This window comes from Pseudovirgaria hyperparasitica, assembly GCF_010093815.1.
Source record: "Pseudovirgaria hyperparasitica strain CBS 121739 unplaced genomic scaffold EJ05scaffold_3, whole genome shotgun sequence".
In the NCBI taxonomy this organism is placed as follows: Eukaryota; Fungi; Ascomycota; class Dothideomycetes; order Acrospermales; family Acrospermaceae; genus Pseudovirgaria; species Pseudovirgaria hyperparasitica.
In genome coordinates this window covers 835,845-863,270 of record NW_022985551.1, presented here as the reverse complement: position 1 = coordinate 863,270, position 27,426 = coordinate 835,845, and the positions used below count along the sequence as shown (strand labels likewise).

Genomic DNA, 27,426 nt, shown 5'->3' with positions numbered 1-27,426 from the left:
GCCCCGCCCCCTGCCCCACACTGAGGAAAATCACGCCCAAAGCGGGCGGGACCAGCGGCGGGACCAACGACTCATTTCTCGTGTGCTTGACAGGCTGGGCTGAGCAATCTGGCTGTGCCCTCAATGCTCACCTCCACCCTCCAGCATCACACCCTACTCGCTTTAGCCGGTCCGCTTGCCTGACAAGGAAGGACGCTGATACACAATCTAAGCGCCTCTCACGGGACACGGAGACGCTTACCTTGACCCTGACTTGACTTCCTGAACTCCCGCAGTTGTCTTTCGTCTTGCTCATCTTGCTCGTCAAAGGACGACACGTACCTCGAGACGACACGACAGTCTTCCAGGACTACCTCGCCGACGAGCCCATGTCCATAGACGTTCTGCAAGCTTTGACTTGAGTTCAATCGGACCATTGTGCCGACCATGATACTCACTGGCGTCCGGCCGGCATTGAGGCGGTACGGAGCAAGCACGCACTCACGAGGAGAGCTACTGCAACGCTCAGCGTCGTCACTCTATGGTGAGTCTTAGTGCAAACTTGCATCGTTGGCAGAAAGCTAACATGAACATGAGCAGTCGCGCACTCAAGGGCTCTTCGCGTCCTAGCCCAGCATTGGCCACAACCCAAGTGTTGGACGATTCCTCATCCCTGTACGAGCTTGATAAAGTATACAGGATATGCCACCGAGACTCCAGATCAGACGACTCACACGCCACCGAGTCCCTCGCATCCACCTCGTCCATACTCCGAGCTTACCGTTGGTGTGGTTCGTGAAATTTATCCTGGCGAGCGTCGTGTCGCTTTGACGCCTCAGAATACAGCCTTGCTGCTCAAGAAAGGCTTCCAACGAGTGCTCGTCGAGCGTGGAGCTGGTGCTGAAGCTCAATTTACAGACGAGGCATACAAGCAGGCTGGCGCTACCCTCGTCGGACCGGGGGAGATCTGGTCACAAAGTGATGTCCTCCTCAAAGTGCGCCCTCCCACCGACGGAGGCGAAGGCAATGAGGTCCGTCAGCTCCGTGATGGTGGTGTTATCATCTCGTTTCTCTATCCAGCCAGAAACAAAGATCTCGTAGCCAAGATCGCAAGTCGAGGAAGCACAAGTTTCGCCATGGACATGATACCTCGGATCTCACGCGCGCAGGTGTTCGATGCTCTGAGCTCCATGGCTAATATTGCTGGATATAAAGCTGTGCTGGAAGCTTCCAACCACTTTGGAAGATTCTTGACTGGACAAGTCACGGCCGCTGGCAAGATCCCGCCCTGTAAGGTATTGGTAATCGGTGCTGGTGTGGCTGGACTGAGTGCCATTGCAACAGCTCGCCGCATGGGTGCAATTGTGCGCGGGTTTGATACACGATCGGCTGCACGAGAGCAGGTCCAGTCGCTTGGTGCGGAGTTCATTGAAGTAGAAATTCAAGAGTCGGGCGACGGAGCGGGAGGATATGCAAAAGTCATGTCGAAAGAGTTCATTGAAGCCGAAATGAAGCTGTTCATGGAACAGGCACAGGAAGTTGATATCATCATCACTACAGCTCTGATCCCCGGAAAGCCCGCCCCGAAGCTCATCACCAACGAGATGGTGGCAGCTATGAGACCTGGTTCAGTCGTTGTGGACCTAGCAGCAGAGGCAGGGGGCAATTGTGAGGCCACAGTTCCTGGACAAGTCGCGACATACAAGGACGCTACGATTATTGGGTACACTGATCTTCCTTCACGGCTCCCCACACAGTCATCTACGCTATATTCAAACAACATCACCAAGTTTCTTCTTTCCATGAATCCCCAGGAGAAGCATTTCGGCATTGACTTTGAAGACGAGGTGGTTCGCGGTTCCATCGTCACTCAGAACGGCGACATCATCCCGCCTGCTCCAAGACCAGTCCCACCTACGCCTCCTCAATCATCTTCAAATGCAGGGGCTACTGTCACCCCTGAGACCGTTGCAGTGGCGTTGACGCCATGGCAGAAGACGTCGCGTGAAGTTGCGTTGGTGACGGGCGGTATGGGGACTGTTCTTGGACTTGCCAAAGCAACAGGACCCGTGTTCATGGGCAACACGTTCATCTTCGCACTGTCTGGTATGATCGGCTATCGTGCAGTCTGGGGAGTACAGCCTGCTCTGCACTCACCACTGATGAGCGTCACCAACGCGATCTCCGGAATGGTGGGTATCGGCGGTCTGTTCGTGATGGGCGGCGGATTCTTCCCAGAGACGATCCCTCAAGCCCTTGGAGCGGCATCGGTACTTTTGGCTTTCATGAACATCTCGGGAGGGTTCGTTATAACGAAACGGATGCTTGACATGTTCAAGCGGCCTACTGATCCTCCGGAGTATCCCTGGTTGTATAGTGTTCCTGCACTGCTTTTCGGTGGCGGGTATCTTGCAGCTGCCACGACTGGAGCTGCAGGGCTTGTGCAGGGGGGTTATCTTCTCAGCAGTGTCCTCTGTATGACGTCTATCCAGAGCCTCTCCTCGATGACATCGGCGAGGCAAGGCAATGTTCTTGGCATGCTTGGTGTCAGCACAGGTATCCTTGCATCGCTCCATGCTGTGGGATTCTCGATGGAGGTGCTTGTGCAGTTTGCTGGACTAGCTGGTATTGGCGGCATGATTGGTGCTGTCTTTGGATCTCGTGTTTCGCCCATCAGCCTGCCTCAGACAGTAGCTCTTCTACACTCTGTTGTTGGTCTGGCTGCGGTCCTGACGAGTATTGGTAGTGTGCTGGGCGGCATTGACCATGTTTCTACATTGCATCTCGTGTCGGCATATCTAGGAGTTGTCATTGGCAAGTCTCTTGTTGGGTGTTCTCATGAAGGCTACGTGCTGACTGGATTTAGGCGGCGTTACTTTTACAGGCTCTCTTGTTGCGTTTATGAAACTGGCGGGCAGGATGTCCTCTAAGCCTACAATCCTGCCTGGGAAGCACGCCATCAATGGAGGTCTCCTCGCGGCTAATGTTGCTACGATGGGCGCTTTCATCACCATGGCGCCCGGAGCACCGGTTGTTGCTGCTGCAGCTCTGGGCACAAGCACAGCACTTAGTTTCCTGAAGGGGTATACCACGACAGCGGCAATTGGAGGAGCCGATATGCGTAGGTCATGTCATGTTGTCTGCAGAGAAATCTGGTTCTAACAAATGTCTAAGCCGTTGTCATCACCGTTCTCAACGCCTACTCAGGTTTCGCCCTCGTCGCAGAAGGCTTCATGCTCGACAACCCGCTGCTAACCAGCGTGGGTGCCCTCATCGGCGTGAGCGGCTCCATCCTCTCCTACATCATGGTATGTCCCCTATTCTTTCCTCTTTTCCTCCTTCCCGCACCGCGACCTAACCCCTTCCCTCCCAGTGCGTCGCCATGAACCGCTCCCTCACAAACGTGCTCTTCGGCGGCATATCGGCCCCCGCCCAAACAGACTTCAAAGTCGACGGCGAAATCACAAAAGCCAGCATCGACGACACCGTCGACCTCCTTGCGAACGCCGAATCCGTCATCATCGTCGTAGGCTACGGCATGGCCGTCGCAAAAGCCCAGTACGCAATCGCAGCCTTCACCCAAACCCTCCGCAGCCGCGGCATAAACGTCCGCTTCGCAATCCACCCGGTCGCTGGCCGCATGCCGGGCCAATGCAACGTCCTCCTTGCCGAAGCATCCGTCCCCTACGACATCGTCCTCGAAATGGACGAAATCAACGACGATTTCCCGGACACGGACGTCACGCTCGTCATTGGTGCGAATGATACCGTTAATCCGATTGCGCTGGAGCGGAATAGTCCGATCGCGGGCATGCCCGTGCTGCATGCGTGGAAGAGTAAGAGTACGGTCGTGATGAAGCGTGGGATGGCGAGTGGGTATGCGGATGTGCCGAATCCGATGTTCTATATGCCGGGTACGAAGATGTTGTTTGGCGATGCGCGCGAGAGTTGTGATGCTATCCGTGCGGCGCTGGATGCAAGGGCGAAGGAGTATGATGTTTGATGGTTGGTGGATGGTGGGTCGTGCATTCTTTGCATTTTTCTTTCGGCTGGCGTTGGATTTTCGGGCGCGTGTGGGTTGGATGCTGGGTTGAGCTGGATTGATCTGAGCTGAGTTGAATATATGAGAGAGAGAGAGAGGGGGGTAGTACCATATGATACACCTCCATCGCACGATCACATAACAACACAAGAATAACACATCATCTGTCCAAGTCGTGTGTTTACGTGAGCATAACAGACAGACAACACAAACAACGCAGACATTGATATATATAGCCATGTCGATAGCCCATACGCCATAGCAACGCGTATGCTACGCCGCTTGCTATCCTGCTAGCTATATGTTGCTCTATGTTGCTCTATGTTGCTACAAGCTACAGGCCACGCTATACTATACAAAGAACCTCCCACCTTCTCCAAACGCCATGTGCTATGCTTCATATACCATGCCATGCCATGTTGTGCTCTGCCATGCCATGCTATGCTATGCTATGCTATTTATTATTACATTTTCTCTCCTCCTTTACTTTTCCTTCCTTTCCTTTCCTTTTACAAGCTATAGACACCTACTGAATTTCCAATACTGGAGCTACACCGACCACACTAAACATCAGGCCTCGTCGATGGGCTTGAAGCCAAAGACAAAGGCACCTTTCTTCCTGTGTGGTAGGTCTGAATCGTCGGAGTCTTGGTGGGCGTGTAGAGCCTTGCGCTTCTTCTCCGTTGCTGCTGCTGCTGCCACCGCCGCCGCTTGTTCTTGCTGTTGCTGTTGTCTCTGCTGTTGCTGCAGTTCTTGCTGTTGTTGTTGTTGCTGTTGCTGCAGTTCTTGCAGTTCTTGTAGTTCTTGCTGTTGCTGCTGCTGTTGCTGTTCTTGCAGTTCCTGCCGCTGCCGAGCCTCCTCCGCCGCGGCGGCGGCCTGACGGGCGTAACCACGCTGCATAGCCTCAGCGCGCTTCTTCTCTCTCGCACGCTCGGCAAGGAGGCGGTCCTTTTGGCCTACGGCCGAGGGCGTGAAGAGGGGCCTGGCAGGTTTCTTGGGGGCGGGGGCGGTCTTGCCGACGATAAAGGGGTGCTGGAGAGAACCGTGCGGGCCGATGCGCTTGTCGTGGTTGAAGTGCAGGCATTTAGACAAGAGGTCGGCGAGCATCTCAATCTTTTCGGCTTCCTTGCGGTCGTTTGGATCAGCGGCGGCGGCACGGAGTTTGGTTAGGAGGGACTCTGGAGATGTTGGTGTTTTGGGGCCCAAGTTTGCGTAAGAATTTGTGACGAGCTGTGGAGGTTAGTGCGTGTTGGAGTGGGTATGTAGAGTGGATGTACTTACGTTGCCCTTTTCGTTGACCTTGCGCATGTGGAAGACTGCGTGCACGTCGTCGTCAAAGTACTGTCGGAAGAAGACGCCTTGGCGGTAGTACTTCCGCGAAATGTGGCCGGTCGTCTTCATGATCTGGTATAGCATCTCGGCGTTGTCCATGCCGGTGAACAGGATCTTGCCGGTGAAGATTTCGAAAAGGGTACAGCCAGCGGCCCAGATGTCCATATCGTAGCCCCATTCTATGCCCAGGATGACCTCTGGTGGTCTGTAGAAGCGAGAGCCCAGCTCGCCACGCATGTCGTATTTCTCGGACTCGTTATGGAGACGATGCTTGAATGTGGTGCCAAAATCGGCAAGCTTGATGTACTCTGGTCGATCGCCTGGATTCATGAGGATGTTGTCAGGTTTCAAATCGCCGTGGACAAGGTCGAGATCCTTCATCACACGGAGGGAGGTGAAGAGCTGTTTGGCAAATATCCGGACAGCATCGATGTTGAGGCCGGTGTCATGGCCGCCCTTCGACTTAGTAAGCACGTCACGCAAGTTGTAACCCATGTTTTCAAAAATGATACAGATGTGCTGTCTGTGGGTGAAGGTATCGAGGAACTCGACGAGATACTGCTGATCCTCGGGATGCACGACACACCAGTCCTTGATCTTGCGAAGGATGTCAATTTCGTCACGGGCCTTGTCGGCCATCATGCCATTCTTGCGAATGATCTTGATGGCGACGACCTTCTGGTTCTGGGTGGTGTCAAGGGCTCTGACGACGGTGGCGTAGGAGCCCTTACCTAATTTCTCGACGATGTGATAGCGGTTGTGCATGAGCTCGTGCTTGAAGAACTTGTAGTAAGCCTCGTGATCATCAGTCTCAATGTGACGTTCTAGAGGCATTGGCTTCACGGGACCTAAGTTCTTTGATTTCTTCTCCTTTGGCAGCTTGGGTTCGGCATCAAAGTAGCCGCCGAACATGTCGCCATCATCCGAGTCGCTGTCCTCAGCTCTGAGCCACTCGACCATCTTCTCATCTTCTAAGGGAGTGTTAGCTATCAGTATAGAGACAGACAGGGATAGAGAGCGCACTGACCTTTGCGTTTCTTCTCTGCTTGGTACTCAGCTTCCGCGGTCTGCGGTGAAGGAATATCTTGGCGGCCTGCTTGGTAGGGCGTGAGTGAAACGTGACCTGACATGTCGTAAAAGGTCGGCGTACCTTTGTTCTCCGCAGAGAAAGCCATGATTCGATACGGTTAATGCAATGCAACGAGATGGCGGATTAGACACAGGTGATTTGACGTGCAGTGTTGTGATGGAGACTATTCACTGATTGCAGGGCGAGAGTTGTTGTTGTTGAAGGACACAACTAGAGCTAAGTTGGCTGGTAGAAGCGAGGAGGGCGCTTCGGCTTATGTTCGGCAGTCATTAACAACGTGTCTGCCATATAATATCGCCGAGTATAAAGACGACGACGACTGTTAATTAGTGAATAAACAGCATGTGTACTCATCGATTTGTTTCGGATAGGTCGCGTCAAGCATGCAAGGCCTGTCATCCTAGAACCAGCACACAGGTACGAGTACGAGAGCTCTGCAGCGGATTAGTCCCATGCAGATGGAAACATGAGACATGAGGCTCTTCGGGAGATGCTGCAACTCACCGTTCATGGGAGAGCAACACACGGATCTGCCTGCAGCCATGCACAATTTTTCATATTTTTTTTTGGCCATTTCGCGCAAGTCAATTCGTGGCAGGTCAAGCGAATTTCTACCACTGCAAGTCAGGTTCACTCAGTCAGACTGATCAGGTAGACAGGAGCCCAGTGTGCAAAGATAAATTTGGTACGATGCAGCTGGGAAGAGAGGAGTTGGGGCGATCGAGAGGGACGGGAATAATGGCATGCCATGCGATGTTCATGGATGTATCGTTCACCCCAGACCCGACATCGGCGGTGCGTGCAGGGACATGGGCAGTAGTCGATGGAGAGTGATACAAGGACATTATCATTACTATTAGGCAATCAAATTGGCGCACGTCAGTAGAGCAGAGAAAGAGGGAGTTTATGGCAGATGCCGTGGCAAGAATAGATTGTGTATGGGCAGTGATTAGGAAGTATTCATGGGAATGGGCAATTGGAGGGTAGGTAACTCTGATAGGGTCAACGGCGCAAAGGTGGCAGAGTGGTCTGTTTGTAAGGCAGTAAGGTTGACGAAGACAAGATGGAGGCCAGACAGTGTGTTATGTACCTCGGCCACAGTTCCGCGATCCCCGTCTGTAGTGTATGAACGAGGGGGAGAGCAGCAGCACTAGCTAGCGGGTATCTAACCAAATAGCAGCAGCAGCCGAATGAATTGTAATTATTGATCAATGGACGCACGATTGGCGGCTTTTGGCGCAGAACGGACGGCGCGAATATTAGATATTAACCTGGAATGGGATGAGGGACCGCCGGGGAGCACTAACTAACTGACTAGACATGATCGGAAGTTAAAAGCTTGGTCGTCTGGTGGCGCAAGGCATACTATGTATAGAAAGGGGAAATGAGGGTGGCTTTCTCAAGGGTTCCCCGCCACACAGACAGCATCTCAGGGCGGGAGCACGTACAGTGTTATGCACTATAGATAGCTCTTGTGGCAGCAGTGAACGGGACGTGTTTGAGTCCTGGATCTGATGTTGTTAATAATTGAATACGACCACGACCACGAGGATGCCCGTGCAGGAACGTCAATGGCTGTTGATGGTGTGGATGAAGGGCAGGAGGGCGAACAGCAGACAGCGAGCATCATCCATGATCCATGCAAAAGACCGGTAGTAATCAGAACATACGTTCGGTCACTTGATGATAATTCGCGTCGATGAACATGTGGGCGTACAGTCAAGACCAGATCAGGATGCTGCACACTGATTAGGAGGAGGAGCTCGCTCTAGAGAGACGATCTGGTGGGTGGTGAGCCCAAGTAATGGCAGCCCAAAAGTAATCAATATTGTCTGTCTGTCCTGTTGTGGCGTAGGGCGAGATACTGTAGTATGAGCATGTCACGAGGAAAGCCACACAGCATGCATATGATGAAGTTAATTCGTTGAATGGATGCTGGAATTCAGACACGCTGGCCAAAACAGAGAATCCACTCACTCACACGCAGACCATCCGATGCCCAAAGCAGCACAATCAACACAATCAGCATAATCAGCAAATCTAAGTCGCGCTTTCTTAGCCCGCGGGACGTTGCAGGCAGGTACTGACTGAGCTTGGAAGGTACGGGTGGGTCATGGGCTGCGATGACGCTAGGCCCGAAACGCGCTGGTGGAGAGATCTGGGGGAGACGAAGTGGAGAGAGATGGAAGGTTCGCCGTCGTGAAGAACTCAAGGGTCACCACTGAGACAATGAAGCCTGCTGCAGGTTGAATGGTAATAGTCCACTATCCTGTCTACGACTATCAGTGTTCTCGAATCTTGAATGTACCCCTTGTTACTAGTATGGCCACGTCAACGACGACGACGACGACGAGGTGCCCAAGCTGTCAGCAGCACACGCGTTGGGTAGCCAGGGGATCGGCGGGCAGGATCTGACTGTCTCGAGGAGGATGAATAAAGGGATCGTCGGACCCTGAGATGGCGAAACTCTTCGTTCTTCTGCCTCTATTTGAGATGGTGTGTTATGGTGTGAGAAGTCTGACACAGTAGCTCTGGCGATCTGCCTCTTTTCGCGCCCTTGGGCATCCTCGTCCTTGTTGTGCCTGAGAGGTGAGGCTGAGAAAGGTGAGAGTGGCGGTATGTACTGTACGCACCCAGGTACTTGAGTTTCGCTAGTAAAGCTGCCCCGGCTCCCCCGCTGCCCAACGATAGTGGACTAGTCAGGCTTCGGAATAGCACCTCTAACCGGCATACTACAGCATCCAGCATCAACCATCAATCATCCATCCAGCTGCCAACCTCGGCCCTTGCTCTCTGTCTGCCTCTTTCTCGGACCATTTTGCCGTGCTTCCAGAACATCAGACGACCTAGTCAACGCATTCACCGAGAACAGACTTCAATTTCTGAGAGAGATTGACAGGAGAGCGAGAGTTTATGCGCTGCTTGCTGTTGCTGCTCGTGCTGATGCTCGTGCCTTAACCCACAGGCCGGAAGAAGGCGTTATCTCGGCACGACTTCTGCCCACGAGCTGCCCCGGTGTTCGTGCCTTCCTTCCCCCAGACGTGTTGTTCCTTCTCCATACAGTCACAGTTCCAGACTTGCAACACTGCAATCTTGCTGCTACCATGACCACCACGACCACAACAATAATAACAACAACAATAACGCAAGTGAATGTCAGTGTTTTCTTTCTTGTCTCGTGATCCCTATGCTCTCCCTGCCGCTCTTCGCTTTACCTCCTCTCTAGAAACCGCGCCGCTATCCGACATGCTTCACTACCTACTGCTGCCCATCTTAGATACTCTAACACCTAATTATGTGACTACAACCTGCTTTCTACTAACTACTACCTTCCAACCTTCCCATACTCCCAGCAACATCCGTGGACAGGCCACTTCACTTACGTCAGGATGCTGAACTGTGCACGCCGGCCTGTTTTGCCTTTCAAACCTCTTCCTCTCAACCCAGACTTGGCATTGTGGCTCCGACTGTCAAGCGTCAGTCTCCAACGTAGAAACAAGGTTTTCCGCCGTTACGGCCAGCGCGTGCCAGGGTCCGTGACCCGATACCTCAGATGCACGCTAGAAACGTCTTTGGCAGGCATTCCAATTCTTAGCTCTCCATGCATCCTAACCCAGTACTTACTTGCCATACACTTCTGGTTAGTCTCGATGCCCTATCTCTACCTGGCCCTACCGGGGCCCTAAGGTACTGAGCCCTACATATCTCATAATCTCGCTGGGTTCAAAGACCGCTCCGGCCTGCCTACACTGGGCTCGACTACATATCTCTCTACTCTACTTCTACCTCATCCTTCCTGCCTGACTGTCATCCCTCCCAACTAAGGCTCTGGGCATGGATATCCCATCTCTCTTTTAATTGTCCTCCCTGTCCCTCCTTTCCGTCCTTGTTTTTTTGGGTGTGGAGTTCATGTCTTTCTGCATCTAGATACCCCACTCGCTTCTTTCCTACATTTCCTTTTTATGCCATTCTTCCATATTGCATCTTTTGCGGCCCAGTCTTCGCCTTTCCAGCATGTCACCTATCACTAGTCCGTCGCCTCCCCACTGATTCAGTGTCCTGCGAGCATCTTACTGACCGTTGCAGGTCCATATCCACAATACGTTCCTAATGCACTGCCCACTCTCTCCGAAACATATCAATATCCTGCAAACAGCCGTCCAGGAGGCTACTCTCTATCGCCAACCCATCTTGACGCCGATTCTACGGAACATCAAAGGTAAGACAGTCCCCACCGCTTCACTCTGCCATCCTCGATACCTGCCTGTACCTGCACTGTACTCCTCAGGGCTCTTTGTTTTCATGCAATCTTGGATGAACTGCACGAGAACTATGGAATTGAAATTTCTGGACCAGGACTCGGATCCACCAGCCACCGCAGTGGACAGACATGTCCAAGTTGTCAGTCTGTCTGCTTGTTGGGGTACCGTATGTTTGTTATACCAACAAATCCCACATCTGTTGTTATGGCTTACTTACTCGTCAGGAAAGGCGGATCGTTGAATACACTCAAGTTGACTCTGGACTGGCATCTATGCCTGGGAACAATCCTCGTGCCTCCAGATCAGGATGACAATACTCTCCACCAGGAGCCTCTTCGGAACGTCCCAATCGGCTACTACACTCGACTACGGAAAATGTCCCAGGCCCTTTCCTCCCGCAGCAATGCAGTACAGTGCACACAAGCTCTCCATGCCCTCACATGCAATGCAACAACATGATTTTGGACTGACAGTTTTCTGTCTCGCAGACTGCCATATGTGGACGTTTCCCAAGCCCCGGAGACCGACTCACCCTCACCACAATATTTGGTCGGCCCACCACCTTCTCGTCCCGCTCCACGGGAGAGCACGTCACTTCGCAACAGGTCACCACCTTCCGCCACTGGCCTACGCCCGCTAGCACAATCTGCTTCCGTGCGTACAGCCTTGACCGATCCGAACCAGCCATCGCCAGTCTCGAATCCGGGTAAGCCAATCAAGCCACGAAGCAAGATCACAACAGTCGCGTGTGCGCCATGCAGAAAGAGAAAGTCCAAGGTCTGTTACAACATCCATCCTCGCCAGTGAATAGTCTGACAAGTATCGACAGTGCAACGGAGGTCGGCCGCAATGTGCTGCATGCATCCAGCGCCGGTCAGACTGCTTTTATGATGCGACAGAGAATGAGCGGTCTGCAAAGGAACTGCGAGACATGTTCAAAGCACTCCGGGACTTGCTACCTGCTCTTGTCTCCGCGTCAAATCAACAAACTGCCATTACTATCGCTTCGGAGATCCAAGCAAATGGCTTTGAACGCTACAGGCCTGACCAGCTGAGCTACATGTTGCACCACGGCGTCGATACCATCCCAACAATGTCTCCTTCCAAGAGCGAAGGCTCACCTGGAGATGCAAGTACAGTTGCCGAGAGAAGTGGCGAAAGTGGACTCACGAGCAATACGACACCTGTCAGTGGTATCCATGCCGCCTCTTCATTACCACAAAATCCATCGTACTACGGCTCTTCTGTCATACCTACCGAAAGTCCGCAGTTGAAGACCCGACCACCGACAGAATCTCCATACCTGTCACCAACGGTTTCGCGCCCGGACAGCGCTACCGCCAGACACGGTCATAACTTCATACCATCGCCACTCTCTATTCCTGCCACCGTCTCAACCATACCCAGTCCTGTGCAAGGCATCACAGAAGCCCTGCATCCCGTCAACATGATGAATCCGGGCGCTTTTGTTACTACGGGCCCTGTTCTGGACACGAAGACGGAGCTGACGACCTATCCTTTGGAGTACCAACAAGTAGGAGTACTAGATCCACAGCCTGTGGCAGAGACCAGACAACATGTGCGTCCTCCGCGAGGGGCTACTACTCCCAATCCTCCTGCCACCGAGAGGAAGCGGTACGATCCATATGCCCGTCCAAATGCCCGTACGAACCCGTCCCGGAGCTCGCGACTCCGAGGCCCGACCTCCGTGCTCCCTTCATCGTCCGCAAATTCAGCCGGCCCGGCCTCCGCCACACTTGTCTCCGAACTTTCACGCATAGTCGACCGCTACCAGCACGCGAAACAAGCCGACATCGCCGCCGGCCACGACCCAAACATCGTACTTGGTCCCTCTGGCGTCGACATTGGGCCCATCATGCAGCCGACAGCCATTCCAACCAGCAACGACGACCCCATCGCGACCTTCTCTGCAAAGCTTGCGTCTATGGCGCTACCAGCTCACCTCCACGCTGACCGCTGTGGAATCGCCTGGATCATGTCACATGTCCTGCGCGCCACCATAGCGCCGGCGTATACGTCTGTGTACCTGCCCGACTGGCTGCAACCGACGTATAGCCAAGCGACGAGCTTCCCAGACTCCCTCGTCAACTTTATCCCATGGTATGTGCCGCCACATCTGGTCACCACCAAGAGACTAAGTCGCTAACCACTCTGAACAGGCCCTCTGTGCGCGAAGCTCTGTGTGCTGGGTCAGCTATGCCTGCGCTGACCGTACTGGCGGCCAGTCAAGTTAACTGGCCGTTTGACGGGGCATCGACAATAACGTACGACTATGCTTCTGGTGGATGGATGCTGGCGCCCGCATTTGAAACGCACGTGCAAGAGCTTGGTAACTGGAGCCTCGCCAGGTCGGCTGCGACGGCCGTCTTGGGCATGGGCGGGGGCAACGTGTTGCAGCACGAGGGTTAGAGCCGAGCCCACCTATGTCTATCTTTTTGTTCCCACATCTCCTTTGTTTTCCATGTACATTCTGCATATGTGCTGCATGAGTGAATGCAAGACGGTAATGTGTGATGTGATGGATGGATAATGCGACACATGAAGATGGCAGTTTCATAGCTTCTGCTTCTGTATTATAATTCGGCGTACCTTTGTCATGCTCCAAGCGGCGATTTTAAGATGCAGTATAGAGTACATATAGATATGCAAGAGAATGTCCCGCAAGGGCTGAGTTCCTGACATTGGATGTCGACACGATCAAAAACTGCCCCGCCAAGGAATGAAAGGTATGTATGTATGTACTGCCAAACCTGGAAATTTCCTAACCGGCTAAGTCATTAGCCGCCCGTCCTCGTCCCGTACGTCCCGGCATTCGATTCGGCCCTTGATACAGTAGCGTCGCACTGTCCCCACTGATAACCAACCTTCGTCATCGCCTAACATGCAATTTTTTACTGCATCGCCTGAGAGACTCTGGTGCCCGACTCTTTTTTTCAAGACATCATGTCTCTGCTGCAAGTTGATGACCCAATCGAACAGAGCTCAGCTACGTTAAAAGAGCAGCCCATCTCAGATGTTCACGCCAATCCTTCCAACACCACCTGCAGGCAGACCTTCTTCTCTTATCACTCACTCACTCACCCTAGCACACGTCGTCGAACTCGACCATGAGCAGCAGGACGGCCAATTCGTGCGTCCAAGGCCGGGTGGAAGATATGGCAGCTTCTGGACTCCCACCCCCGACCCCATTCATGAACGACGCGTTCGACCCGTTTGACCGTGATTTTGCAGCCAAACGTCGGAAGGACGGTGATGTTCATTGTGATTGCCGTACTCCAGCGCATGCAGATCCTGGGAGCAGCCAGCAGTCCATGTCTCATACTAGACTTCGCTTCAGGGACCGCGTGCGCCATTTCACGTGGACGTGGTTCACAATGACCATGGCGACCGGTGGAATTGCAAATGTGCTGGCTCATGGTCTGTCTTCTCCGCGACCCGGATGGCCACGAACCTGACTGACTGACAGCGACAACACATAGTCCCGTACCAATTCCCCGGTCTGTACGCGCTCGGCTGTGTGTTTTTCATCCTCAACATTGTCCTCTTTGCCTTCAACGTTGCCATGATTAGCGCGCGCTTCTATCTCTACCCGTCGACGTTCAAGGCGAGCTTCCTGCATCCGACGGAGTCACTGTTCATCCCGGCGTCTATCATCTCGGTCGGCACGATCCTGCTGAACATCTCCGAGTTTGGCGTCGGCGACAAGACAGGTCCGTGGCTGACGGACACGATGATTGTGCTGTACTGGGTGTACTGTGCTGCGGCGATCCTGGGGTCCAGCGGGATATACCTCATCATGTGAGTAGGGTTAGAGTGTTCCTACATCTATGCTAACGTAAACCAGGTGGTCCACACAGACATTCACAATCTCCCAAATGACACCCGTTTGGATCTTCCCGGCCTACCCGCTCCTCATCGTCGGCCCGCATGCCTCTAACCTCGCGAGCAAAACCTCCCCGTCCGCCGCGCTCGAGATCATCATTGGCGGCGTCGTCCTGCAGGGCATCGGCTTCATGGTCTCGCTCATGATCTACTCGGCCTTCCTGTACCGTCTGATGACGCAAAAACTGCCAAAGGAAAGTCTGCGCCCGGGCATGTTCATCAGCGTCGGACCCAGCGGCTTCACGATCTCCGGTATTGTTGGCATGGGTCAGTTGGTGCCGCAGGTTGTGGGTGCGGATTTCATGGGTGATGGGGTGCTTGCGGGCCAGGTTACGAAGATTGTGGCGAATTGGGCGGGGTTGTGGTTATGGGGGTGAGTTTCTTCTACTTTTCTTCCCCTTTTCCTTGCTTCCTTTACCCCTTAAGACACCTAACCTACCCTATCCTGAACGCACACGACTGATAAACTAACTAACTAACTAACTAACCAACCAACAGCCTCGCATTCTGGTTCTTCCTCGTCTCAGTCTTCGCCCACTGGTCGCCCGCCACCCGCGGCACAATGCGCTTCGCCATGCCCTGGTACTCCTTCATCTTCCCCAACACCGCCCTCACAACCGCCACTTTCGCAATCGCCCGTGCGTTTGGGCCCCACCATCATATATCCACATCCCAACGAACAGATCTCGCTTCCGCATCCTCCCAACCCGGTCTCCCCGCCCTGAATATCCTCGGCTGCGTCATGACGGGCTTGCTGGTCGTTGCCTGGACGGCGGTGTTTGCGGCTATGTTGCGCGCGGTGTATTTGAGGCAGATTCTCTGGCCGCAGAGGCAGGAGGATCGGGATGAGGGGGGGTGGGTTAAGAAGGATGATGATGGGGAGGATGGGGATGAGGGGGATGAAGAGGTGGTGGTTGAGGGTGAGGGGGGTGAGGGGGCAAAGGAGGGGGTGAGGAAAGTGAGGACTAGAAGGCCGAGTATGTTGGGGCGTGCGAGAGAGAGGGTTCTGAGGGGTGCAGAGGGGGGTGCGGGTGGAAATGGGAATGGGCGGGGAATAGGGGATGCGAATGGGGTGCAGAAGAGGCGGGGTGTTGAAGAGGTGGTTTAGATACGGATGGGTGAAGTTGGAAAGTATTATCATGGAGAAAGTAAAATAATCAAGCATAGCATTAAAACGCGATATCATATAATATAATACAATACAGTAAGTACCCAGAGAACCCATTACACCACAACCACAACCACCACTTACCCAATCCGTCCGCCCACCTAGCATAAAACAGCCAATTACTTCCTATCGTATCCATATCCAAAGCCATCTACCTACCCCTAATCCAAATAAGTGTCGAAGATGGATATAAAACAAGATTACCTAATTATACCTAGACCCACAACACACACACACACACACACACACACACACAGACTACCCTCCCTGAACCACGACGTTCTGCCACCATAGTAACATTTCAAGTACATACATTCTTTAGTACATACATTTAATAGCCAGAAGAACTTACTGTCTCCCCATCTTAGGAAGGAGTAATAGTAGTAGTGGTAGAAAAAAAAAGACCATTCTGCGCATGCGCCGCCCCGAGTCACACTTCTCTCAAGATACAAGAAAAGATAAAAAAGAAACTCCCTTATACGCCGCCCGTCCCCTGCCTGTCCCGTCGTCCAACGAAGCGCCGTAAATGCCGCTAGAAGCGAGGGCCCCTAATGGATGGAATGGATTACAACAGTATTAAGTAGTAGCAGTGGTAGCAGCAACAGCAGCAGCAGCAGCAGCAGCAGCAGCAGCACCAAGCACACCGTTCTCTGTCGCTATTTGTCATCTCTGTTATGATTCCCTATTCCGAACCCGAACCCATTCCCATTACAACATGTCAGTCGCCATGTCTCCCCACTTACAGAAGATGCACAAACACTTAGCCACCACCACATGACCGCCTACCAGAAACTGCACCAGCCAATGTAGTGCTGACACAGATTCTCCAGGTCCGTGGCCTGCACGATCAGCTTCTCGACCTGCTCCGGCACGTCCAGCTCTTCGTTGGGCTTGAAGTCGCGACCAATGAGCTTATGCTTGACGCGCGCGAGCACCTCTACTGCGCGGGCGTTTTGGATCTCCTTGGCTTGGGCGTCGTCGAGCGGAGGCTGTGCCGCGCTGGAGCGGTGGCGGGGTCGGTGCGAGCTGCTGGGCCGGTCGCGGTCTGTCTCCATGCCCAGGATCGAGGCGCGGCGCTCCGACGGGAACGATGGCTCGACGGGCTCGTTTTGCTCGCCAATCTTCCAGTTCAGGAGCGGGTCGTGAATGAACTGCGATTCAGGTTCGTTAGTAGTGGACACATCAACAACACGGCGGAACTTACAGCTTCGAGCACTGCCATGACAGACTCCTTGTTGTCGCGCAGGACGCGCATGACGTGCTCACAAGTCGTTCGATAGCTTCCTTCAATGTTGCTGACCTCCATGGCGTATGTGAGCATCCTCGTGAGGCGGAATGGGACTCGCTCCGGGTACTTGTCACGATGCATGGCAACCTCAAAGCAGTCGCCATAGTCAATGTGCACAATCTTGCCCGTATACTTGTCCAGCATCAGGTTGGACGGATGACGATCTCCGAGACCGAGAATGTATCCGACCATCGACATCACTGCCAGAGAGCGTGTGTAGTTGGTGCGTCGATCCAACCAGGCTTCGGAACTCTTGCTCTTCAGCCATAGGACGCGGTATAGGTCCTGACCGGTCGTGTTGTCGAGTGCGTATCCGAACACCTCGACCTTCTGCATCAGGGTCAGACAGTCGTAGTCTGGTGCCATCTGGAGCATGATACGGTGCTCGATATTCAGCAGGATCTTGCGGCTCTCGCGGTACTCCCGAATGAGCACGTGGAGGGTATCACTGTTTGGTACCCAGCCCAACAGACCAGACTGCGTCGACAACGGGATTACAGGATACGGTTGGATGTTGAGATGTCGCTTTGCGCACTCGGCATCGTTCTCCAGTAGCGTATTGACCAGGCCGAAGAGTTGCATGACGCGTTCGTCTTGTCGAATATCCTCGTGGCCCTTCAACAAGTACTGATAAGTTTCGCCGTTGTCGCCTGTGAGCAACAGCTTTCTCGGCCGCTGCTTCGATTGAATGACTGTAGACACTGGGTCAAATGCGACGATGCGTACAACCTTCTCCCCGCTTTTGTACGTGCCAGGAGCCGCGAGCTCGAGATTTTCGACCGCTTTCAGTTTTGGCGACACGTACTGCAGCTCCAGGGTCATCAAAGACGGCAGCTGGCGCGCAATTTTGCGGAAGACCTGGTAGTATAGATCCCATGCCTGGTTTAGATCACCAACTTCGTTGGAGTTGCGGAACGTCGTGCACCAGTCGCGCGCCTCTGCTAATTCACGACCGAAAGACTGAATGAATGATATTTCTCGAAGCGTCTCAGGCCCCTTATCGAGCATTGCGTGGAGTGGTGCGAGAGTCTTGAACATGCCTTCAATGTTGTGGTCACCAAAGTACAGACGAGAAGCTTCCTCGAGCCCCTCATGCCATTGCTCGTGCCACAACACGGCGATCCTGATCAGTTCGTGGCTGACAATATCTGCCTGCTCTACGAGCTTGTACGAGTGTGAGCGCATGTCGTTCATGAGCTCGCCTGCTAAGCGCGAGCGACCGCCTTCGTTCGACTTCATGGGAACTGTCAGTGGGAAGACTAGTGCCTGTGGATGATGACGTCCGAGATCACACAGCAGCTTGTGCACAGATTTCCGTACTCGTTCGTTGGGTTGGTTGATGCGAGCCAACAGTTGTGGTATCACATGCAGCCAAGTATCGATACTGACCAGTCCGACTCCCTCATTGACAGCCGCGTTGACTTCATGATGGCCTCCGTGGGTGAACCAGAGGCTAAGTAAGCGCAATGTGTCCTGCAGCGAGCTGACCGATGCCAATGAAATCGACTTGAAAAATCCTTGTATAGCTGGAACAATGTGCTCATGCACCACATTCGACGGCACATGCTTCTGCTCTCCTTCCAGTGTTCCCGTGATGGAGTTGACGACTTCGAAGTTGGCAAGAGCCCAGGCATGCCAGGCCTTGTACCAGTCTGTATTGTATCTGGTTGCGGCGCTGTACGAAGAAAGAATGTCGTGGACCTGGTCATGATGCCAGTCTCCGTGGTGAAGTGCAGTTTGCCATTCTCCTTGCTTCAGGTAGCATTTGGCCAAAAGCCTGTGGCAATCTGCAAGGTCTTTCGCTGTAAGTGGGGGCTGGTATGAGCCACTCATGCCATTGGATCCACTGAGCGAGAGACTGTTCATTCCATTGACTGGGTAGCCGTTGGTCAGGCCGGTCACCGCGAGGGCGCCATGCACACCGTTTGGACTTGCATGAATGTCTCGGGTGCGGATTTGTAGGTCATCAGCAATTTGTGCAGTAAATTGCTTCAACCCTAGTAAAGCTCTTGCGGGCTGTCCTTCGCTTGGGCTCGACCATATGAACTTCAGGACCGCGTAGGAGATATGTGGATCGATCTCTTTACTGTGTACTGAAAGGTAACTCAACATATCATCTGTAGAAGGTGTGCCAAGGAGGTCGCACAACGTCTTCCGAGCCAAACCAAGTCTTTGGTTCTTTCGGCAAAGGTTCGTAAACTTGATGGACATCTCCACATCTTCTTTGGGTGTGATGACAAGAGCCCGAATCTTGAGCATTCGTTGCCATACCTCAGGGTTCGGTTGACAACCTTTGAGTCTCTTCATCCAGGTACGGCGAATGCTGGCTTGCTTCTCTGGGTTGTTGGTGCTCTTCTTGTACGTGATGATCTCTTCCAGCTCTGCCATCTGTTGTATGCGCAGCATCGGAAGATATGCCCGCTGGTAGGACTCTCCTAGCACAGAGCTAAGCTCCGTGTCTAGTCCCTCGCGCGCTTTTTCAATATAGATCTGAGCGTCATCAAATTGGTTTCGATGAATCGCAAGTACTGCACCGAAGAACGACCTATCAGGCGTGCTCGGCTTCATGACAGCAAGGTAATTGTCCATCAATTCCCATTGTGATTGTCCCCAAGCCGCAGTGGCAGCCAAAGGAGCGATCGCCTTTCGGTATTCTGAGGAAGCGTGGACCCATTTGTCTTGTGCAAGGCTAGATAGAATGTCCCAGTCACCTAACGCATGTAAACAACGCATCTTGCCCATGGTGACGTCAAACGCATGGGGATCTTCTTTCTCTCGTCTTTGATATGCTTCCAGCGCTTCCTCCCATTTCTGCAACTTCTCGAACCACGTTTCTCGCAATTCAAAGTCGGTGTAATTTTGCGCTTTTCTAAGAATGCCAAACGCAGCGTCTGTCTGCTGAAGCTGATTGTTGATACTGATCAAAGCTTCCACGGCGCTTGCAGTCTGCTCCGCGTTGAATTCGAGCTCTTTATAATGTAGCGCCTTTGCGAAAGCATGGCATTTGGCTGCATACATTCCCAAAACTCTCACGTCTATTGGGAGTGCTTTGTCATCATGTTCCATGAACTCTGCAAGATTGAGAAGGACCTGGAGAATATCGGGCGGAATGTTTGGCGAGGTCAGGGCTGACTCTATCGAACGAACAAGCTCTTCTTGGTACGGCTCGTAGAGCTCTGTCCAGCATGAGACGAACGCAGAATTAAAGAGGGTCTTGGCGATGGGTTGGTATATGCTGGCCAATGGCGTACATGCCCGAAGTGCTTGCTGCGGAGACTCGCGCAGAAGTTCTACACTGAAGCGTCGCATCCACTCGATCCAATCTTCACGTGTACTCTTCTGAGACGCCTCCCAAGCATTCTTCAGGTGCTGCTGATTGACTGCTAATTTCTTGGATGAGATTTCCGTTGCAGTGGCATCCTCGCTATGCTCGGTATAGACCTCATCTGGACTGAGATCCTGAGGCAAGGGCTCGCCCTTCTGAAGCTTGGAAACTATGAGTGAGTAGTTGGAGTTCGTGATCCTTTGTGCGGCGAGGATCTTGTTGATGGTAGGAACAAAATGCATGTAGTCTGGGCCAAGCTGAAAGACAAGGGCGCAGAGGGTATCAAGTGCTGTCCTGTACAGGCTAGTTTCATTGCTAGCCAGTATTCGTGACAAAGGATGGATGATCTTTGCGGCAAACTCGGAGATGTTGACTTGTCTCGACAATCGACCGAGTGTTTCAATTGCATACTTCCGTATCGACAGAGGTTGGCCTGGCTTTTCGAACATTCGTACTATGACTGGGATGATTAGATGCATGTACTCTTCGGCACTCGAGCCAAACACCAAAAAAGCATGCAGGATTTTTTCGGAAGGAGTGCGTTTTGGGGTCATATCTTGATCCAAGACACCGAGCATCAGGGGTAGCACACTGGCTAGATACACTTTGAACTCGCCCTCTAATGATCGCGATATGCTTTCAACAAGTGCAATGATAGTCGCTTGTAGAGTTAGCGAATGGTTCCAAAAGTCCTGAACAGTCTCCAGAATAGCAGGTAAAAACCGTCGGATATGCTGCTTGACGATTCGGACCATTTGACTGAGTTGATTGAAATAACTCTCAAGACGCCCTGGCGCAGCTCCTTTGATGACCATCAGATAGCCTGGTATGACCTGGTCAAGGAATGGTACGCATTTGAGCCCCATAGTGGCATAAATGTTCATGACTGCATCCACAATTCCCGAGTGGTACTGCGCAAGAGAAGCGTCCTTCAGTAACCCCATCAAGGTGTTGATGACAATTGTGGGGTAATATTCTTCGTTCGATGGCGTGGTCCCTTTCATGATGAGCGACACATCTGTTACAGCATCGGCATCTTCCATAAGGTTCCTCTCTGGCGATTTCTCCATGATCTTTTGGTGTTTATCTGGATCTAGGGCGCCTAAAGTTCCCAGTAGCTTGACCGTCTCTCGGCGTAGCGATCCAACAGGCTCGATCTTAACGATGTTGATTAGAACAGTGAGGAGCTGAGGATACTGCTCATATGGTTCAATCACGTAACCCGAGTTGGCTGCGAGGTTGCCCAGGGTCCTCAGCGCAGCCATTCGCTTGGAATCAGAGCTCAGATCCTGCAGGTTGTCCAATATGATAACCATGAGTTCTGGGATGTATTTTGTCATATCCTCTCCTCCGACCATCGCCAGATCGCCAATCGCATTGAGTGTGGCTGAGGCTACCTCTGGGTTAGGATCTTTGGCCTTTGGAAGAAGCACGGTGACTATGGGATCAACGTAGGGCTTGATAAGCTTTGAGGATGCATTTACAAGATGGCTGATCAAGTTGGCGCTTTCTTCCTTGTTTCTTGGACTGTTCGAATATTCCACTTCCGTCAGAAGTTGTATCAAGACCTTCCGTAGAGATGGAAAAACATATGCTGGGTTTACTGAAGTGAGACGTCCAATAATAGTCATAGCGGCCTCGCGAATGCCAAAGACTTCATCGTTGAGTGCCAAGAACAAAGTCCGCACATTCTCAGCCTTGCCCAGGTGTTTGTCAAACCGTGTGTCCAGCGACAGAAGCACTGTGCGACGAATTTCTGGATCTGCATCGGCCACACCAACAGTGAGGAGCTTCTCGATGACATCACCAACGACATTGATGGCATGATGACTAACCTGGCGAACGATCGGATCATGGATAAAAAGTTGGCAACACGTGAGAGCGGCTGCCTTTCGGATCTCCGGGTTGTCGGCATCGACGTACTTGATAGCAACATCCCTTACAAATTCGTTCAATATATGTCCGGAAAAATCGAAACTTCCTAAGGTGTGTAGGGCGAGGGCAATCTCAGTCTCTCTTTGTTGAACGATAGGGGGCTCTTTATGATCTCGTGTCCATATAATCGGAGGTTGGGCCATGTGGTACGGGCTGCCCAAGGGAAGGAATGGCCGACCACAAAGAACCTGGCTAAGAAGATCGAGGAGACGTTCCTGAATGACAGCCTTAGACGGAGGGATGTAATGGGCCATGTCAACAAGTGCTTGGGTTAATGAGTCGCTCAAACCGCATGCAAAGATAGGATCCAATAGGGGCTCAATGCTTTTACTGAGTGTTTGCCCAACAGCAATCGCAATCATACTCAGACACTTGAAGATCGGACCCTCAACCACATTCCTATTGCGCCTACAGATTGTTAGTCGCAGCTTCTAGGCTGGTCGGAGCTACTCACGCCTTGGAGAGCAAGCCCTCCTTAATCAAGGTCAGAACACCGTCCAGATAAGGTGCAATAGCGCTATTGACAGCACTAGCAATTTCGCCCACTGCAATGTAGGAGATATTCCTGCGATCCTTGTCATTTTTTATAAGGCCTTGCAGATGTAGCATGCACTGATGTAAATACTGGCCAGCAAATTCTTGTGGCGCATATGCGGCTAAAATTGGAATGATGATAACCACTTCGCGTCTGATCAAAGGGTCACGATGTTCTCGGTATCTTAGCACTGTGTCGCAGGCATCTCTATACCTCTGGCCGGTCATGAACATAGCTCCCTTTTGTAATAACTCTTTCATGGTGAGAAGTGAGCCATGTATTGCCTCATTCGTGTTTAGTTGAAATCCCTGCCTCAGCTCTTCATAAACACGACCAAACCATGTCTGGCGAAAGTGTGAGTCTCTTGGAGAGATGATTTCGAGCAAGGCGCTGACGGCCTCGGCAGCAGATTCTCGAATCAGGACCTTGGGGTCTCGAAGTGCTACCCAAATGACGTCCAGAATTTGGGGAACCCACTGATACATCAATGTCGGAGAGTTCCTAGCTAACTCGCGAAGGTTGAGAATTGCGGCGAAACGGCGGTTCTCCTGGCGGTCCATCTGTAGCCATTCCAGTGCGCTCTTGACCTCTGCCTCCACCAGTTCCGCTGTGAGTGTTCCACCAGGTTTAACCAGTTTTCCCAGGGCGCGTGCCGACCAAACCATGGCTGTGGTATCACTCCCTCTTGAGACTACTCTTAGATAACTCGCGAACCTTGTTGTCTTTTGCCCGGCATCGTCACCTTTAAAGTCGATCAATTGTAACATGGCAAGTATGCCGCCGATACGATCATTCGTTTCGGTACCCTGGACAACCAGAGTGGATATTTTTGTGTTTACATCAGTGTAGTAGGGCGCAAACTGCCCGGGGGGAAGTTCTAGCATTGTGATCAATCAGACAGCTCGTGTGCCCACATGAAGAGAAGGCGGGTGTACCTCGATGCGCCGCTTCTAAGTTCTGCCGCAATGCGATTGCGGCTCTTTGACGAATCTCATCGTTTCTGATAACCTGTTAGCAATCGGTCCATCATGTAGGCAAGTGTTGGTAGACTTTGATCTGAGTTCCTGAAATATGCGATCCAAGATGTCTCGCGAAGGTTGAGCCATCTTGAGCTGCGGGCACAGCCCGCTATTGTGTTCGTGAAGGAGAAGGACGTGTCATGGGAAGTTCAGGCACTGATGAACGGGTTGAAGAGATCGATAAAAGCAGATACGGCGCGGAGTTTGAGAAAGGCGAATATAAAGTGTCAAGCTCAAAGCTCGCCGAAGACCCCAGCTCGTGGATCATGCGGCGGCAGGTTCCAGGTTGCTCCCGCAGAAAGCTTGGCACGACCGGTAATTTGTAGCCTAACGAAATCGCCTTGATTGTCAGTGAACAGAGTGGCCTGAGCGTCCTACTCTCACAGGTGGGTGTGATGCACAAAATTGATTATGTTTAGACTATTTCGGGGGAGAAGTTTCATGCTTATGTAAAGATTTTGTGTCTTTGTCATTAGAAGAGGGTATCGCTGGTTTAAATTCCGTAGTGCGCCGCCGTTCTACAGATGTGTCCAATAACACTTCATAGTTACCATACCAACAAGCCATATCTGATTGTTCAAATGCTTCTCATCGTCCTAAGCGTAATCGCACGATCATGCATAGGTATGTAAGCTGGTATGACACATAGTAGCCTGATGAGTGTGCAATGATAGTCACCCAAAAAGAATATCAGATCCTCCACAAACGCGGGTTTAATACCAGGAACCCGATCACTCATATTCCTCATCATACTCGTCGTACTCTTGAGCTTCGTCTTCGTCCGAAATGTACTGAATTGCGTCGTTGATCTCCTCTTCATCCATATCTATATCAGATATGTCATCATCATGACCGTCTTCGTCCGTCTGCTGAGGCTTCTGTGGTGGATCTGCCTTTTCAGCCGTGCGGATAACTTCTTCTACCCTAGTAAGAGGCTGCGTAGACTGGCGCGTAGCTTGTGAGGGTGTTGGAGTAGGAAGCATGCCACGAGCAGAGTTGAGAGCTAGCCGTGCAGCCTCAAGGCCAGACTGACCGGAAATGCCAGCAGGCTCAAGGAGACGACTGGGTGTAGCGCGACTAGAAGGCGCAGGACTTGCTTCGATGCTAGCACGGCGAGAGTCAAGACCGCTAGCAGGGGAAGCTGGCCCGGCTCCATACATAGAATTCAGTTGGTCATAGTTGAGCTTGCGTGAGAATGCTGGAGCTCTTCTTCGAATCATCTCAACTGTAGCTTCAGTGGCGTTTTCATATCGCGTTGGAGTGCCATCCTCGTTCTCGTCCAGGCGACGGCGCTTGCGACGGCGAATAGGCTTCTTCGGGCCCCCGCGGGCATCCTCTAAAGCTTTGTCCATAAGACGTTGGTGTTGCACGCGCAACCAGTCGGCATTCTCTGTAACCCATAACTTTTCCTTCCGTGCTACCTCTTCTTTGGAGAGCTGACAGTATTTGACTTCAGGGTCATCTTCAAACTCTCCCTCAAGAACTTCAATCTCATTGGAGACTTTGGATTGATTCCTCATCCTGTCAGAAGCCGCCTTGAGCTCTGCTGCTCGTCGTTCCCAGACTTCCTCTGCATCGTGCTCTGAAGCGATCTGCTGAAGACTGGGATTATTTAGTTCAGCCTCGATAGCTTCTTCGATTGCGGACTCCTCTTGTGCCTCAGAGGCCGTTGGCTCTTGCACGACCGGGATGATCTTACGTGGCCTTCCTCGTTTCTTGGCTGCAGGCTTTTGCGAAGAGCCATCGGTTGCAGTATCTATAGGCAAAGCGGGGATTGCAAAGCCATCAGCATCTCGACGAGGACCACCCCCAACTGGTTCCCCGTCTTTCTTACTGGACCTTTTACGCTTACGCGTCTTCTTCGACGACCCGGTATTGGAGCTATCAGCTTCTCCAATTTCGGCAGTATCTGGGGTATCTGTATCCTCCTCCTGTTCCATCCGCTTCCTCCTTTTTTCAGCCTTCTCCAGAGGTTTCCAGATTGCAGGAGGGTTGGCGGCGTCAGGTAATGTATCGAATTTGTCCCGGAATTCGTCAATGGAAAGAGTCGAAGCTTCAGTCTTTTTAAATTCTTGCATGCGTAGATTTAGAGTAGCATCAGTGACCTTGACGACAAACACAACTTCACGTACGGATCGGCGAAAGTTGTTCATGCGCGCTGCAAGAATCAAACAAGCTCCGATTACTCCTGCGGGACTTCTTCCGTCAGTAAGCCAATCTTTTTTCATGCGACTCATGATTCGCTGCGCATCATGCGCCACGGTAGTCATTTTGGCCCCAAATTCGAGCTTCTTCGCATATCGAATAATCATTTTTTCGAGATCTAACAAACCTGCTTCTTTGTCCTGCTCAAGTCCAAGGGTCTTGCGCATCTCCTTGTATATCTTGCCTAGGGTGAACACGCTCGTCTTGGTCTTCTCGGCGATATCCGCAAGGGCCATTTGTTCTTCCTTGTTGTTCGAGTAACGGCAAGCGTGGTATATGCAGACGCCTGCGACTTGATCGATCTGACGACCTTGAACGAAGTTATGATGTTGTACCATCCTGTAGGCACCGACAGCTTTTTCCGTCAGGCTGTCACTGAGGCGAAGCTGATGGCAGATCATTTTGGCCTGGTCGGCACCACGCTGTGCGGACATGCTCTCTCCTCCGCTCTCTCCGCCGAGACCGCCCATATGTCTGTTTGGTATCCCTAAGCTCCGTGCATGCCTCTGACCCTCTCCGACGAAGGCCCCCTGTACGACGGCCGCGCCTGTTGAAGTCTCACCAAAGGTCACCTCTGACACGATGTTGGAAGAACTCAGCATGATACCACAATTGCTGCATACTAGACCTCCGTCCGATTCTTGCGGCTTGGGATCATCACAGCCACATCCTGCGTTTTTCTTCGATTTGCGCAACGCTGAGGGCGTGTTCTCGCGGGCTCGTCTTAGGCTTTCGGGGTCTTTCATACTCGCGAGACGCCCAATTGGCGGTCCTCGCCGCATTCCACCGGCGATGGTAGACATGATAGGCTAATATGTGCTCGACCGGAGTAAAGTGATAACTTGTACGTTGCGCAGTTGATTGTGAAGTCTCAACTTGGTTCTTCGTCCATATGTTCAACGTCGAGAGTATATAACGCGTTGGCGTTAAGGATATATATCGAAGGGTTTACGATGCGTCGAGGGCAGTGAATGTAACGTCTTCGCTGCCCGAACGTAAGGAATCAAGGTGGAATAAGCGATCTACTCTTCAAGAAAAAAGTTAGTGCTTTAGGCATGGTGTAAAAAGGTCTACGTAGGCTATAGACTGCCTAGCGACGACTGCAACTGCGACTGTGACCGTCGAGGACGTAGACGACTCTTTTGTAGTGCAAACGATGAGGAATACTTTTAAGATAGAAAAGCTGCACCTACCTGAAGAAAACGCCCGTTCTCTTAACTGAATCCGGCAATAATGCGCCCGCCTGTTGCAGCGCAAGTGTGTAATGCAGGGAGCGTGGGTGCAACTGAGGTTCGACGGTGGTTGATGTAAAGACAAGATTTGGCGGGGTGGGCTAGTGGTGC

The 27,426-nt window shown here is 52.3% G+C and overlaps 6 protein-coding genes across 6 annotated transcripts; 3 read left to right on the top strand and 3 right to left on the bottom strand.

Moving 5' to 3' along the window:
* Window positions 1-64: 64 nt before the first annotated feature.
* EJ05DRAFT_461549 (PNTB-domain-containing protein) lies at window positions 65-4,191 on the top strand. Its single transcript, XM_033742649.1, has 5 exons — window positions 65-523; window positions 580-2,793; window positions 2,846-3,100; window positions 3,154-3,287; window positions 3,353-4,191. The coding sequence occupies exons 1-5, from the start codon at window positions 427-429 to the stop codon at window positions 3,980-3,982; spliced, it is 3,330 nt and encodes a 1,109-aa protein (XP_033603387.1). The 5' UTR covers window positions 65-426; the 3' UTR covers window positions 3,983-4,191.
* A 235-nt stretch (window positions 4,192-4,426) lies between these two features.
* Window positions 4,427-6,656, bottom strand: EJ05DRAFT_246883 (kinase-like protein). The gene is made up of 4 exons (XM_033740119.1): window positions 6,504-6,656; window positions 6,381-6,449; window positions 5,303-6,324; window positions 4,427-5,251 (listed from the first exon to the last, which is right to left on the bottom strand). Exons 1-4 carry the CDS (start codon window positions 6,526-6,528, stop codon window positions 4,592-4,594), a joined length of 1,776 nt encoding a protein of 591 aa, XP_033603386.1. The 5' UTR covers window positions 6,529-6,656; the 3' UTR covers window positions 4,427-4,591.
* Window positions 6,657-11,523: 4,867 nt separating this feature from the next.
* Window positions 11,524-13,228, top strand: EJ05DRAFT_246725 (uncharacterized protein). Its single transcript, XM_033740116.1, has 2 exons — window positions 11,524-12,826; window positions 12,886-13,228. The coding sequence occupies exons 1-2, from the start codon at window positions 11,637-11,639 to the stop codon at window positions 13,133-13,135; spliced, it is 1,440 nt and encodes a 479-aa protein (XP_033603385.1). The 5' UTR covers window positions 11,524-11,636; the 3' UTR covers window positions 13,136-13,228.
* Window positions 13,229-13,669: 441 nt separating this feature from the next.
* On the top strand, window positions 13,670-15,716 carry EJ05DRAFT_508162 (uncharacterized protein; the record flags this gene model as incomplete). The annotated part of the gene is made up of 5 exons (XM_033747987.1): window positions 13,670-13,741; window positions 13,813-14,143; window positions 14,206-14,524; window positions 14,571-14,981; window positions 15,107-15,716. The coding sequence occupies 5 exons, from the start codon at window positions 13,670-13,672 to the stop codon at window positions 15,714-15,716; spliced, it is 1,743 nt and encodes a 580-aa protein (XP_033603384.1).
* Window positions 15,717-16,558: 842 nt separating this feature from the next.
* EJ05DRAFT_435382 (uncharacterized protein) lies at window positions 16,559-23,965 on the bottom strand (the record flags this gene model as incomplete). Its single annotated transcript, XM_033741696.1, has 5 exons — window positions 16,559-16,927; window positions 16,981-22,732; window positions 22,779-23,736; window positions 23,795-23,859; window positions 23,910-23,965. 5 exons carry the CDS (start codon window positions 23,963-23,965, stop codon window positions 16,559-16,561), a joined length of 7,200 nt encoding a protein of 2,399 aa, XP_033603383.1.
* Window positions 23,966-24,321: 356 nt separating this feature from the next.
* On the bottom strand, window positions 24,322-27,265 carry EJ05DRAFT_508160 (uncharacterized protein). Its single transcript, XM_033747986.1, has one exon. The coding sequence runs from the start codon at window positions 26,884-26,886 to the stop codon at window positions 24,610-24,612; it is 2,277 nt and encodes a 758-aa protein (XP_033603382.1). The 5' UTR covers window positions 26,887-27,265; the 3' UTR covers window positions 24,322-24,609.
* Window positions 27,266-27,426: the final 161 nt, after the last annotated feature.

Bases quoted from the DNA above. Each gene is read 5' to 3' on its own strand.
- EJ05DRAFT_508160 (XM_033747986.1), bottom strand. From the start codon at position 26,886: ATGTCTACCATCGCCGGTGGAATGCGGCGAGGACCGCCAATTGGGCGT.
- EJ05DRAFT_461549 (XM_033742649.1), top strand. From the start codon at position 427: ATGATACTCACTGGCGTCCGGCCGGCATTGAGGCGGTACGGAGCAAGC. The intron at 524-579 runs GTGAGTCTTAGT...GAACATGAGCAG, and splicing joins CTCAGCGTCGTCACTCTATG to TCGCGCACTCAAGGGCTCTT. The intron at 2,794-2,845 runs GCAAGTCTCTTG...GACTGGATTTAG, and splicing joins ATATCTAGGAGTTGTCATTG to GCGGCGTTACTTTTACAGGC.
- EJ05DRAFT_246725 (XM_033740116.1), top strand. From the start codon at position 11,637: ATGTTCAAAGCACTCCGGGACTTGCTACCTGCTCTTGTCTCCGCGTCA. The intron at 12,827-12,885 runs GTATGTGCCGCC...CACTCTGAACAG, and splicing joins CTCGTCAACTTTATCCCATG to GCCCTCTGTGCGCGAAGCTC.
- EJ05DRAFT_246883 (XM_033740119.1), bottom strand. From the start codon at position 6,528: ATGGCTTTCTCTGCGGAGAACAAAG. The intron at 6,325-6,380 runs GTCAGTGCGCTC...ACACTCCCTTAG, and splicing joins AGCAGAGAAGAAACGCAAAG to AAGATGAGAAGATGGTCGAG. The intron at 5,252-5,302 runs GTAAGTACATCC...TAACCTCCACAG, and splicing joins AGGTCAACGAAAAGGGCAAC to CTCGTCACAAATTCTTACGC.